The sequence below is a fragment of the Heptranchias perlo genome, chromosome 3 (genome assembly GCF_035084215.1).
Source record: "Heptranchias perlo isolate sHepPer1 chromosome 3, sHepPer1.hap1, whole genome shotgun sequence".
NCBI classification, from domain to species: domain Eukaryota; kingdom Metazoa; phylum Chordata; class Chondrichthyes; order Hexanchiformes; family Hexanchidae; genus Heptranchias; species Heptranchias perlo.
In genome coordinates this window covers 54,140,754-54,154,298 of record NC_090327.1, presented here as the reverse complement: position 1 = coordinate 54,154,298, position 13,545 = coordinate 54,140,754, and the positions used below count along the sequence as shown (strand labels likewise).

The 13,545-nt window shown below is 44.9% G+C and overlaps 1 protein-coding gene across 3 annotated transcripts in view; it reads right to left on the bottom strand.

Moving 5' to 3' along the window:
* colec12 (collectin sub-family member 12) overlaps positions 1–13,545 on the bottom strand; it is a 204,747-nt gene that overhangs the window by 41,284 nt on the left and 149,918 nt on the right. For all 3 annotated transcript variants that reach the window (XM_067979738.1, XM_067979739.1, XM_067979740.1), the window contains one exon: positions 6,380–6,502. In XM_067979738.1, the coding sequence (XP_067835839.1) occupies positions 6,380–6,502 (123 nt within the window). The remainder of the gene's footprint in view (positions 1–6,379; positions 6,503–13,545) is intronic.

Genomic DNA, 13,545 nt, shown 5'->3' with positions numbered 1-13,545 from the left:
ACAGTGCGCCGGTGGTGAAGGGAGTGAATGTTTAGGGTGGTGGATGGGGTGCCAATCAAGTGGGCTGCTTTGTCCTGGATGGTGTCCTTGAGTGTTGTTGGAGCTGCACTCAACGAGGCAAGTGGAGATTATTCCATCACACTCCTGACTTGTGCCTTGTAGATGGTGGAAAGGCTTTGGGGAGTCAGGAGGTGAGTCACTCGCTGCAGAATACCCAGCCTCTGACCTGCTCTTGTAGCCACAGTATTTATATGGCTGGTCCAGTTAAGTTTCTGGTCAATGGTGACCCCCAGGATGTTGATGGTGGGGGATTCGGCAATGGTAATGCCGTTGAATGTCAAGGGGAGGTGGTTAGACTCTCTCTTGTTGGAGATGGTCATTGCCTGGCACTTATCTGGCGCGAATGTTACTTGCCATTTATCAGCACAAGTCTGGATGTTGTCCAGGTCTTCCTGCATGCAGGCTCGGACTGCTTCATTATTTGAGGGGTTGTGAATGGAGCTGAACACTGTGCAATCATCAGCGAACATCCCCATTTCTGACCTTATGATGGAGGGAAGGTCATTGATGAAGAAGCTGAAGATGGTTGGGCCTAGGACACTGCCCTGAGGAACTCCTGCAACAATGTCCTGGGCTGAGATGATTGGCCTCCAACAACCACTACCATCTTCCTTTGTGCTAGGTATGACTCTAGCCACTGGAGAGTTTTCCCCCTGATTCCCATTGACTTCAATTTTACTAGGGCTCCTTAGTGCCACACTCGGTCAAATGCTGCCTTGATGTCAAGGGCAGTCACTCTCACCTCACCTCTGGAATTCAGCTCTTTTGTCCATGTTTGGACCAAGGCTGTAATGAGGTCTGGAGCCGAGTGGTCCTGGCGGAACTCAAACTGAGCATCGGTGAGCAAGTTATTGGTGAGTAAGTGCCACTTGATAGCACTGTCGATGACACCTTCCATCACTTTGCTGATGATTGAGAGTAGACTGATGGGGCGGTAATTGGCCAGATTGGATTTGTCCTGCTTTTTGTGGACAGGACATACCTGGGCAATTTTCCACATTGTCGGGTAGATGCCAGTGTTGTAGCTGTACTGGAACAGCTTGGCTAGAGGCGCAGCTAGTTCTGGAGCGCAAGACTTCAGCACTACAGCCAGGATGTTGTCGGAGCCCATAGCCTTTGCTGTATCCAGTGCACTCAGCCATTTGTTGATATCACGTGGAGTGAATCGAATTGGCTGAAGACTGGCTTCTGTGATGGTGGGGATATTGGGAGGAGGCCGAGATGGATCATCCACTCGGCACTTCTGGCTGAAGATGGTTGCGGGGGGGAGGAGCTAAATACGATTAAAATCACTAAGGAATTGGTACTCAGTAAATTAATGGGACTCAAGGCGGATAAATCCCCTGGACCTGATGGCTTACATCCTAGGGTCTTGACGGAAGTGGCAGTAGGGATTGTGGATGCTTTGGTAATAATTTTCCAAAATTCTCTGGACTCGGCAAAGATCCCGGCAGATTGGAAAACTGCCAATGTAACACCCTTATTTAAAAAGGGTAGTAGGCAGAAGGCTGGAAATTATAGACCAGTTAGCTTAACATCTGTGGTGCGTAAAATTTTGGAGTCTATTATTAAGGAGACAGTAGCGGAACATTTGGATAAACATAATTTAATAGGACAAAGTCAGCATGGCTTTACGAAGGGGAAGTCATGTCTGACAAATTTGCTTGAGTTCTTTGAGGATATAACGTACAGGGTGGATAAAGGGGAACCAGTGGACGTAGTGTATTTGGACTTCCAGAAGGCATTCGACAAGGTGCCACATAAAAGATTATTGCTCAAGATAAAGAATCACTGGATTGGGGGTAATATTCTGGCATGGGTGGAGGATTGGTTATCTAACAGGAAGCAGAGAGTTGGGATAAATGGTACATTCTCGGACTGGCAACCTGTAGCCAGTGGTGTTCCGCAGGGGTCGGTGCTGAGTCCCCAACTCTTTACAATCTATATTAACGATTTGGAGGAGGGGACCGAGTGTAACATATCAAAGTTTGCAGATGATACAAAGATGGGAGGGAAAGTAGAGAGTGAGGAGGACATAAAAAACCTACAAGGGGATATAGACAGGCTGGGTGTGTGGGCGGAGATTTGGCAGATGCAATACAATATTGGAAAATGTGAGGTTATGCACTATGGCAGGAAAAATCGGAGAGCAAGTTATTATCTTAATGGCGAGCAACTGGAAAGTACTGCAGTACAAAGGGATCTGGGGGTCCTCGTGCAAGAAAATCAAAAAGTTAGTTTGCAGGTGCAGCAGGTGATCAAGAAGGCCAACGGAATGTTGGCGTTTATTGCTAGGGGGATAGAATATAAAAACAGGGAGGTATTGCTGCAGTTATATAGGGTATTGGTGAGACCGCACCTGGAATACTGCATACAGTTTTGGTGTTCATACTTAAGAAAAGACATACTTGCTCTCGAGGCAGTACAAAGAAGGTTCACTCGGTTAATCCCGGGGATGAGGGGGTGGACATATGAGGAGAGGTTGAGTAGATTGGGACTCTACTCATTGGAGTTCAGAAAAATGAGAGGCGATCTTATTGAAACATATAAGATTGTGAAGGGGCTTGATCGGGTGGATGCGGTAAGGATGTTCCCAAGGATGGGTGAAACTAGAACTAGGGGGCATAATCTTAGAATAAGGGGCTGCTCTTTCAAAACTGAGATGAGGAGAAACTTCTTCACTCAGAGGGTGGTGGGTCTGTGGAATTTGCTGCCCCAGGAAGCTGTGGAAGCTACATCATTAAATTAATTTAAAACAGAAATAGACAGTTTCCTAGAAGTAAAGGGAATTAGGGGTTACGGGGAGCGGGCAGGAAATTGGACATGAATTTAGATTTGAGGTTAGGATCAGATCAGCCATGATCTTATTGAATGGCGGAGCAGGCTCGAGGGGCCGATTGGCCTACTCCTGCTCCTAGTTCTTATTTTCTTATGTTCTTATGTTCAAACGTGCTGGACTCTGCCATCATTGAGGATGGGGATGTTTACAGAGCCTCCTCCTCCTGGTAGTTGTTTAATTGTCCACCACCATTCACGACTGGATGTGGCAGGACTGCAGAGCTTTGATCTGATCCGTTGGTTGTGGAATCTGTCTATAACATGTTGCTTCCGCTGTTTAGCATGCATGTAGTCCTGAGTTGTAGCTTCACCAGGTTGGCACCTCATTTTTAGGTACGCCTGGTGCTGCTCCTCGCATGCTCTTCTACACTCCTCATTGAACCAGGGTTGATCCCCAGGCTTGTTGGTTATGGTTGTGTGAGGAATATGCTGGGCCATGAGGTTACAGATTGTGCTGGAATACAATTCTGCTGCGGCTGATGGCCCACAGCGCCTCATGGATGCCCAGTTTTGAGCTGCTAGATCTGTTCTGAATCTATCCCATTTAGCACGGTGGTAGTGCCACACAACACGTTGGAAGGTATCCTCAGTGCGAAGACGGGACTTCGTCTCCACGAGAATTATGCGGTGGTCATTCCTACCATTACTGTCATGGACAGATGCATTTGCGACAGGTAGATTGGTGAGGACGAGGTCAAGTAAGTTTTTCCCTCGTGTTGGTTTGCTCACCACCTGCCACAGGCCCAATCTTGCAGCTATGGCCTTCAGAACTTGGCCAGTTCGGTCAGTAGTGGTGCTACCGAGCCACTCTCGGTGATGGACATTGAAGTCCCCACCCAGAGTACATTTTGTGCCCTTGCTACCCTCAGTGCTTCCTCCAAGTGGTGTTCAACATGGAGGAGGACTGATTCATCAGCTGGGGGAAGACGGTAGGTGGTAATCAGCAGGAGGTTTCCTTGCCCATGTTTGACCTGATGCCATGAGATTTCACGGGGTCCAGAGTCAATGTTGAGGACTCTAAGGGCCACTCCCTCCTGACTGTATATCACTGTACCGCCACCTCTGGTGGGCCTGTCCTGCCGGTGGGCCAGGACTTACCCAGGGATGGTGATGGAAGAGTTTGGGACGTTGGCTGAAAGGTGTGATTCTGTGAGTATGGCTATGTCAGGCTGTTGCTTGACTAGTCTGTGGGACAGCTCTCCCAATTTTGGCACAAGTCCCCAGATGTTAGTGTGGTCTAAGCAAGGTTCATTACAAGTTTAACATAACTTTTCTGCTTTTCAATTCTATCCCTCTAGAAATGAACCCCAAGGCTTGGTTTGCTTTTTTTAATGGCTTTATTAACCTGCATCGTTACTTTTAGTGATGTGTGTATCTGTACCGCGCGATCCCTTTGCTCCTCTACCCCATTTAGACTCAATATCCAAGCAGTATGTGGCCTGCTGATATTTCCAACCAAAATGTAACACCTCACACTTGTCTATATTGAAATTCATTTGCCAATTACACGCCAAATACTGCAATATTTCAGTCATCTGCAAAAATTATTCAGAAAGGACAGCCTTCCAGTGGTCCCCAGATAGCAGGCAGGAGGTTTTATCCAGCCCGTGATATGGGGCATGATCTTAACATTGAAAAACGGGTGGGTTGGGGCTGGGGGGACATTCAAAATCGTAACCATTTCAGACCCGCCCCCAGCCCACCTCCAACCCCCCATTTCCGGTTTTCACCGGGGCGGGCGACTAACCCGCTTCCAGGAGGCGGGTTGGTGACTAAAACCTTTCAAGGAGGCTGCAGGCCTCCATTTTTGCAGAATTGGCAATTTCAACTCCCGGAAGCCAGGATTCCCGGGTCTTCTCCTTCACATCATGTGAAGGGTGACGAGAAGGCTTGAAACTGCAAGTAAGTGCCTTTCTGGCACAGCTTGTAGGCCCGGAGGAGCAGGAGTGCTTCCCTCAGGCCTATCAAGCCTACCTGCAATGACCCCCCCGCAACGATCGATAACCTTGCCCCCCCCAATCCCCACCCCCACAATCATCGCGGATCCCTGCGATGACCTCCGACACCCCAACGATCGCGTACCCCCGACCCCGACCCTCCCTTGACTGACCCCCGATCCCTCCCTTCATGACTGACTCACCCCCGTGACCCCCATGTCCATCGGTGCCCCCATGCCCACCAATGCTCCCATGCCCACCAGTGCCCCAGTGCCCTGTGCCCATCCATGCCCATCAGTGCCACATGCCCATCCATGCCCACATGCCTATCCATGCCCCTGTGCCCATCCATGCCACCCCCCCCCCCCCCCCCATCTGTACAATCGAAGACTTACCTGAAGACTTACCTGAACACGTCCTCTCCCTGGCTGCTCTCCTGTCCTACTGAGACCAGCCTGTCAATCAGGCCGGTCAGTCGGACAACAAATCAACAAAAAAAAAAACGTCCTCATGTCAAAATCATAAGGACGTCCGGGTTTCCCGTCCCCTTCCCGGCTCGGGGTCAAAATTATGCCCTTGGTCTTTTATTATCCATTAGAATTGCTCCACTCGCACTCGATACGTGGTACGAGACAAGACATCCTTACAGGTGGAGCGCTTGTATGTTCTGAATGAACAGTTCTGCTCTGGATACAGTCATGTCCTGTTCCAGTTAGTCCTACTGAATGCAAATCTTTTGACCCACTTGTTCTTTGAGATTGAAGGAGTTGGTGCTGTACACAGTGTAGCGCAGAAAATGCGAACCAGCCACAATAAAGTTTAAGCTTTAACGTTTGCTACACTTCCTGAACACTGATGTTTTATAGAATGTGACTAATTTAATCACATGGCTACTTGCTGCATGTTTGGAATCTCATTACATTCATAAATTTGTTGTTGAAAGCTTTATTACTTATGTAGTCCTTAACTGAATTTTTGAAACACTGTTCTTGTAATTAATTATGCCTTCAAATCTCAGCATGCTGTCGTGTTTTGTACCTCAGCCTTGATACCTTCCACTCACCAAAAAAAAATGGTTGCTTGTTCAAAGCAGCAATTTTGGCTTTGTGGTTGAGAAACTCTTTTGTGTTTTCACTTTTTCTTTTCAATTAGTGTGGTGCCCCCTCCGTTCTGATTTTTCATTATCGGGACAGTTGTGAATTGTGAATTATAAGTTACATGTAAACCAGAAGACATCAGGAAATACATGCAAGTTAAGTTGCTGGCATTGTGAGCAATTTATTTTTCATAAAACAAGTGCTGTCTCTTTCCCACTGTACTCTGTTTATATACTTCTTGTTTCTTCTTTCTGGAAACATGTTTTTCTAAGAGGGTAATGCCAAAATAAATCTCTGATCCTTTAAGATGGAATCAGTATCAGAGGTTAGCTTTTTTTGTTATGTTTGGCTGTGACACCAAGGTCTTGTGATTTCAGAACCAGGATGTTCCAGTAGTAAACTACTGTCGGAATAATCCATGAAAGAATGGTGTCAACATTCTGTTACCTTTGTATCCCAGGATGGCTACAGTAATGGTCAGCATGGCGCACAGGACATAGAGCAGCAGAATAGCAAACTTCAGTGCCCAGTTGTTTCTACATCGATTGCACTGAGGCCCTTCCTGAATTCCTGCAACAAAAATATAAGGTTTGAGATTTTTGATAGATATCATATTCATTTACATCTTTTGTGATGCTTTGTATCATATAGCAAATGTTTTGGTAAATTTAAAAACAAAAACATCAAGGGAATATTTGTTCATTACCCTTCACACATCTGAATTACAGAATGCAACAGCAGTGTTCAGAGATTAGTCCAAAATCCTTTTCACTGTTTTATTCTGTTCCTCCTACCCCACGACTTTCTTCCCCTTCTCTCTTGATCACAAGGCTCTCAGGCACAGTTCCACAGGCATCTGCAGCCTCCAGCTCGTTATCCAAGTTACCAATTTTCATTTTGGACTTCAGATAATGTGTCACCAGACTGCAACTGTGGAGAGCACCAGAGCCCAACCTGAAGCAGCTTTCATCCAATGGTCCCGAATTTCCTCGGAGCGGTTGCCACTCCACCACTGTAACTTCACTGGAAGCGTGGCGGAAACCCTGTTTCAGGTCAATGTCTACACATCAACATGTTCTAACTGAGATCACTGGATGATGATGCAAACCCTAGCCAATTTTCCCCTCCCTAGCCCAGGAACATTAAGCTGAACCGTAGCATCCTATTGCTCTCTGCTGAGGTAAACCAGCTCAACAAAAATTTGCAGTAGTAGTGCACTTTTAAGTTTGGAGTATGTCATGCTAATAGCACAGAGCAGAGAGACATGGGACCTAAATTTCTTCGCTGAATGGTGGTAGGAATTGGAGCAGGACCCAGTTATGGCGGGTCCTTGCCCTCTTTGTTCCATCAGTCAGAATTTGTACAACCCAATGTATTATGAATCCACACGGATGAGGGAAATATGTCATATAATCTATTTGTTGCCATTTGCGCCCTGTGCCTGGTGTTCAGCATTGTTAAGGACAATGGTAGGGTATTTAAAATTCTGGTTTCCGTAGGGAAACTGGCCTTTGTAAAAATGAAGCACCTTTTTTATCTTTTAAAAATTCAGCCACATGGCTTACTGCAAAGTGCCGCAGTAAGTTTCCACCCTCCTACCTGAGGTACGTGCCTCAGTAGTGCCATAAATTGTGTGAGCATCCGCAAAAATATATAGATACCCTGTTCCCAGAAACTGAGCCAGAGTTGTAGGTACAACTAACGGACTGGCAGAAGTCCCACACTGAGGCCTTTTACTGTGCATCTAACCTGCGCTGTACCTGAGTGGGAGTGCTTGATGCTGACAGTGGGTTATAGATGGGCAAAGTTATTCCATTCCCCAGCACTAGCAGTCCTCACCACAACGAGCACAAACACTTGATGAGGGTAGTGCGGTTGATGTTGTGTACATGGACCTTCAAAAGGCATTTGATAAACTACCACATAATAGACTTATTAGCAAAATTAAAGCCCATGGGATTAAAGGGACAATGGCAGCGTGGGTTCAAAATTGGCTAGGAAGCAGAAAGCAGAGATTAGTGATTGTTTTTTAGACTGGAGGGAAGTATACAGTGGTGTTCCCCAGGGGTCAGTATTAGGAACACTGCTCTTTTTGATATATATTAATGGCCTGGACTTGGGTATATAGGGTATAATTTCAAAGTTTGCAGATACACGAGACTTGGAAATGTAGTAACAATGTGGAGGATAGTAACAGACTTCAAGAGGATATAGACAGACTGATGAAATGGGCAGATGAAATTTAACGCAGAGAAGTTTGAAGTGATGCATTTTGGTAGGAAGAATGAGGAGAGGCAATATAAACTAAACGGTACAATTTTAAAGGGGGTGCAGGAATAGAGAGACCTGGGAGTGTACATATGCAAGTCTTTGAAGGTGGCTAGACAAGTTGAGAAGCCTGTTAAAAAGGCATACGGGATCCTTGGCTTTATAAATAGAGTTACAGAGTACAAAGTATGCTAAACCTTATAAAACACTAGTTAGGCCTCAGCTGGACTATTGTGTTCAATTCTGGGCACCACACTTTAAGAAGGATGTCAAGGCCTTAGAGAGGATGCAGAAAAGATTTACTAGAATGGTACCAGGGATGAGGGACTTCAGTTATGTGGAGAGACTGGAGAAGCTGGGGATGTTCTCCTCAGAACAGAGAAGGTTATGAGGAGATTTGATAGAGGTGTTTAAGATCACGAATGGTTTTGATAGAGTAAATAAGGAGAAACTGTTTCCAGTGGCAGAAGGGTCGGTAACCGGAGGACACAGATTTAAGGTGACCGGCAAAAAAGCCAAAGGCGACATGAGGAAACATTTTTTTACACAGTGAGTTGTAATGATCTGGAATGCACTGCCTGAAAGGGTAGTGGAAGCAGATTCAAAGGGAATTAGATAAATACTTGAAGGGAAAACATTTACAGGGCTATGGGGAAAGAGCAGGGGAATGGGACTAATTGGTTAGCTCTTTCAAAGAGCCAGCACAGGCACAATGGGCTGAATGGCCTCCTCCTGTGCTGTACCTACTATGATACTGTGAAATATAATATAAGCTAGTGGATCTCTCGTGGTGTTGCATACGGGGAGTCAAGACCAAGAACACTTTTCAGGTTAAGCAGGGTTAGTGGGCAGGATGATAACTGGACTAAGGTGGAGAGGGGAGAGGAGCTAGGTGGGATTGGGAGGGATAGAGTGATTGGAGAATGGGAGGGCAGCAAGGGAGTAAGGAGGTTTTCAATTTTTATCACTTTTGTCAAATTTCTTTTGGTAAGCTCCCATGTTAATTCGTTAGAAGTTAAATTGACAATCTTCAGGGTGGGCCTGTTACGTAATGTTATGCTGACAATGCCACTTCTGGTGCAATGCCGTCGGAATTTTGCGACCCGCCCCATTTTTAATATATAATCGATTAATAAAGTATAAAATTTCTGGTATCTATCTACATAGGGAATAGCAATAGGGGGGCTAATAGCAAATTGGGGTGGGGAGGTAGAATGGAGTGTCTGGAATGGAGCTGCTGAAAATGACTGCTATGGAGTTGCTGAATGTGGCTGCTATGGAGCCAGTAAAAGGAGCCAAGATCGCTATAAGAAGTCATGGTTGCTAAAATGGCAATGAACGTGACCCCGAAGAGAACGCAGGTCACAGTCGCAGTCACTATAGAGGGCATAAAGTGGCTGTGGACATATTGGAGCACAGTGCAGTAGGCGCAATCTCATCATCACAGCCCATTTTCACCACAGCAAACTCAAATGAGGTCTTTAATCTCCAGGCACATACTCTAAATTGAGCTTCAGGCTCCCAATGTCGGAGAACTATTTCCAGGGACGTTGCTCTGTTAGACCTGTGAAATTTGAGACAATCAGCTGGTGTGATGCCTGAAGAATTACCCAATATATCTGATCTTTGGCAATTTAAGGCTCAATTTTAACTCCACATGCCTTACAAGAGAGGGACATCCAGAGGCTTATAATCGCAGCAGCGTGCAACTCACCACATCTGTGCCAACCTTGGGCCATGTACTATTTTAGCAGGTATGTTTTGGCCAGCCAGCAAGCCGAGGGCCTCATTGAGATTCAAAAGTTGGGGTTGGATGATGTCAATCAGACCCCGATGCTATTTTAACTTTGTAACGTGGTTGGCGCCTGTAGCCGGCCTCACCAGGAAAACTTGGCGTCAGGGAGCAGCAGGCACAAAAGAGGTTTACATAAGAATATACGAAATAGGAGCAGGAGTAGGCCAATCGGCCTCTCGAGCCTGCTCCGCCATTCAATAAGATCATGGCTGATCTGATCCTAACCTCAAATTTAAATTCATGTCCAATTTCCTGCCCGCTCCGCGTAACCCCTAATTCCCTTTACTTCTAGGAAACTGTCTATTTCTGTTTTAAATTTATTTAATGATGTAGCTTCCACAGCTTCCTGGGGCAGCAAATTCCACAGACCTACTACCCTCTGAGTGAAGAAGTTTCTCCTCATCTCAGTTTTGAAAGAGCAGCGCTTATTCTAAGATTATGCCCCCTAGTTCTAGTTTCACCCATCCTTGGGAACATCCTTACCGCATCCACCCGATCAAGCCCCTTCACAATCTTATATGTTTCAATAAGATCGTCTCTCATTCTTCTGAACTCCAATGAGTAGAGTCCCCTTTATCCACCCTGTACGTTATGTCCTCAAAGAACTCAAGCAAATTTGTCAGACATGACTTCCCCTTCATAAAGCCATTCTGACTTTGTCCTATTAAATTATGTTTATCCAAATGTTCCGCTACTGTCTCCTTAATAATAGACTCCAAAATTTTACCCACCACAGATGTTAGGCTAACTGGTCTATAATTTCCAGCCTTCTGCCTACTACCCTTTTTAAATAACGGTGTTACATTGGCAGTTTTCCAATCTGCCGGGACCTTTGCCGAGTCCAGAGAATTTTGGAAAATTATTACCAAAGCATCCACAATCCCTACTGCCACTTCCCTCAAGACCCTCGGATGTAAGCCATCAGGTCCAGGGGATTTATCCGCCTTGAGTCCCATTAATTTACTGAGTACCAATTCCTTAGTGATTTTAAACATATTTAGCTCCTCCCCCCCAGAGCCCCCTGTTTGTCCAGTATTGGGATATTCTTAATGTCCTCTACCGTAAAGACTGAAACAAAATATTTGTTCAGCATTTTTGCCATCTCCTTGTTTCCCACCATTAATTTCCCAGTCTCATCCTCTAAGGGACCTACGTTTGCCTTAGCCACCCTTTTTCTTTTTATATAACTGTAGAAACTCTTGCTATCTGTTTTTATATTTTTTGCTAATTTATTTTCATAATCTATCTTCCCTTTCTTAATCAATCCTTTAGTTACTTTTTGCTGTCTTTTGAAGACTTCCCAATCTTCTATCCTCCCACTAAGTTTGGCTACCTTATATGTCCTTGTTTTTAGTCGGATTCTATCCTTAATTTCTTTACTTAGCCACGGATGGCTGTCATTTCTTTTACACCCTTTTTTCCTCAGTGGAATATATATTTTTTGAAAGTTGTAAAATAACTCCTTAAATGAACACCACTGCTCATGTACCGTCTTACCCTTTAATCTATTTTCCCAGTCCATTTTAATCAATTCCGCTCTCATACCATCATAGTCTCCTTTATTCAAGCTTGGTACGCTTGTTTGAGAACCAACCTTCTCACCCTCTAATTGGATATGGAACGTAACCATGTTATGGTCACTCATTCCAAGGGGATCCTTAACTAGGACATTATTAATTAATCCTGGCTCATTACACAGGACCAGGTCCAAGGTTGCCTGCCCCCTTGTAGGATCAGTTACATACTGCTCAAGAGAAAGTAAGTGTAACATTTTTTTTGTTTTGTTTCCTTGTGGGCAAGGAGGAATTGGAGTGCTTCTCTGGGCCCCACGATGAAACCTAGGGCATCCCCTACTCTAGGTTTCCCCTTCCTTCATGATCCCCTCCAGAATGCCCGCCCCCCCCACCTTCTTGACATACCTTTTATGGGTTAATGTAATACCCATTTTCTAAAAAGTACAGCGATCTAACCTGGGTATTTACAGCCCAGGGAGTTTAACATCTATGCTAAGGAAAATTTTAGAATCTTGAAATAAAGATGAAATTACTAAATATCTAGATTTTTTTTTATTCGTTCACGGGATGTGGGCATCGCTGGTGAGTCCGGCATTTATTGCCCATCCCTAATTGCCCTCGAGAAGGTGGTGGTGAGCCGCCTTCTTGAACCGCTGCAGTCCGTGTGGTGACGGTTCTCCCACAGTGCTGTTAGGAAGGGAGTTCCAGGATTTTGACCAGGATTATGATGAGAACATAATTAGAAGCAGCTAACACCAATTTCAGAAAGGAAGATTGTGCTTGACAAATTGTGCTTGAGTTCTTTGAGGAGGTGACAGATATGGTCGATGGGAGAAATGCAGTGGTTGTGGTGCATATAGACTTTCAAAAAGGCTTTGACAAGTTATCACAACAGGAATCTATTGGAGAGGATTAAGGCATATGGAATTAGGGGAATTAGGGCAAATTGGATTTAAAGGCTGATTAGAAGGGAGCAAATTAAGATCAGGAGTTAAGGGCAGAATGATTGAAATTGAATAGTGGTGATAGTTCTGTTCTGGACAGCCTCTGTTCACAGTGTACATCAATGATTTGGATATAGGGATACAGGGAGTGGTGTCCAAATTTGCAGATAATACTAAAACAGGAGGCATAGTAAATAACTCTGAAGATCAAAGAAAGCTGCAAGGGGATATTGAGAACACAGGAAGTTGAGTAGGCCATTCAGCCCCTCAAGCCTGTTCCTCCATTCAATTAGATCATAGCTGATCTGTACCTCAACTCCAATTACCTGCCTTTCCTCCATATGTCTTGATATCGTAACCCAACAAAAATCAGAGGATCAGAGACTGACCAAGATCAGATAAGGACCTGTTGCCCCCGCCCCAGGGCCCGCGAAGATTTTGGTTGGCTTACACTGGCTGGGCTTTGAAGGACTGTCAGGAAACATCAGGAGATGTCAGGCTTGGAACCTGCAAATATATCAGATGGCTTGGAGCAGCAGGGGATTAGAGCATGGTCAGAATCATTAAGGAAGCATTCGGCCCCGCAGAAGTGTTAGTTGGCAGCAGTGCTTGATTTTATATTTTTGTTTTGGTAGTGAAATATGAGCTCATTCAGAGGGTACAGTAACTCATTTGATGTACAACTTAATCATTTTCAGTAAACTTTTGTTCTCTTTATGTATAAAGCTCAATAATAGTGTTTTTAAAGCGTCCAATCGTATTAAATTATCTTTGCAATATCAAGGTAATGGCAAAGGTCTGTGAGCCCCAAAGTTACAACTTTCTAATGTTTGAGCTATTTAACATTAAGGTAAATCACTATTGTCAGTAACCATTATAACTTGATCAAGCAGTTTATGTAGCTGGCCACTGTCTTCTCCAGTGATGTAAGGAGTCGCACAACACCAGGTTATAGTCCAACAGCTTTATTTGAAATCACAAGCTTTCGGAGCTTTGCTCCTTTGTCAGGTGAGTCACCTGACGAAGGAGCAAAGCTCCGCAGCTTGTGATTTCAAATAAAGCTGTTGGACTATAACCTGGTGTTGTGCGACT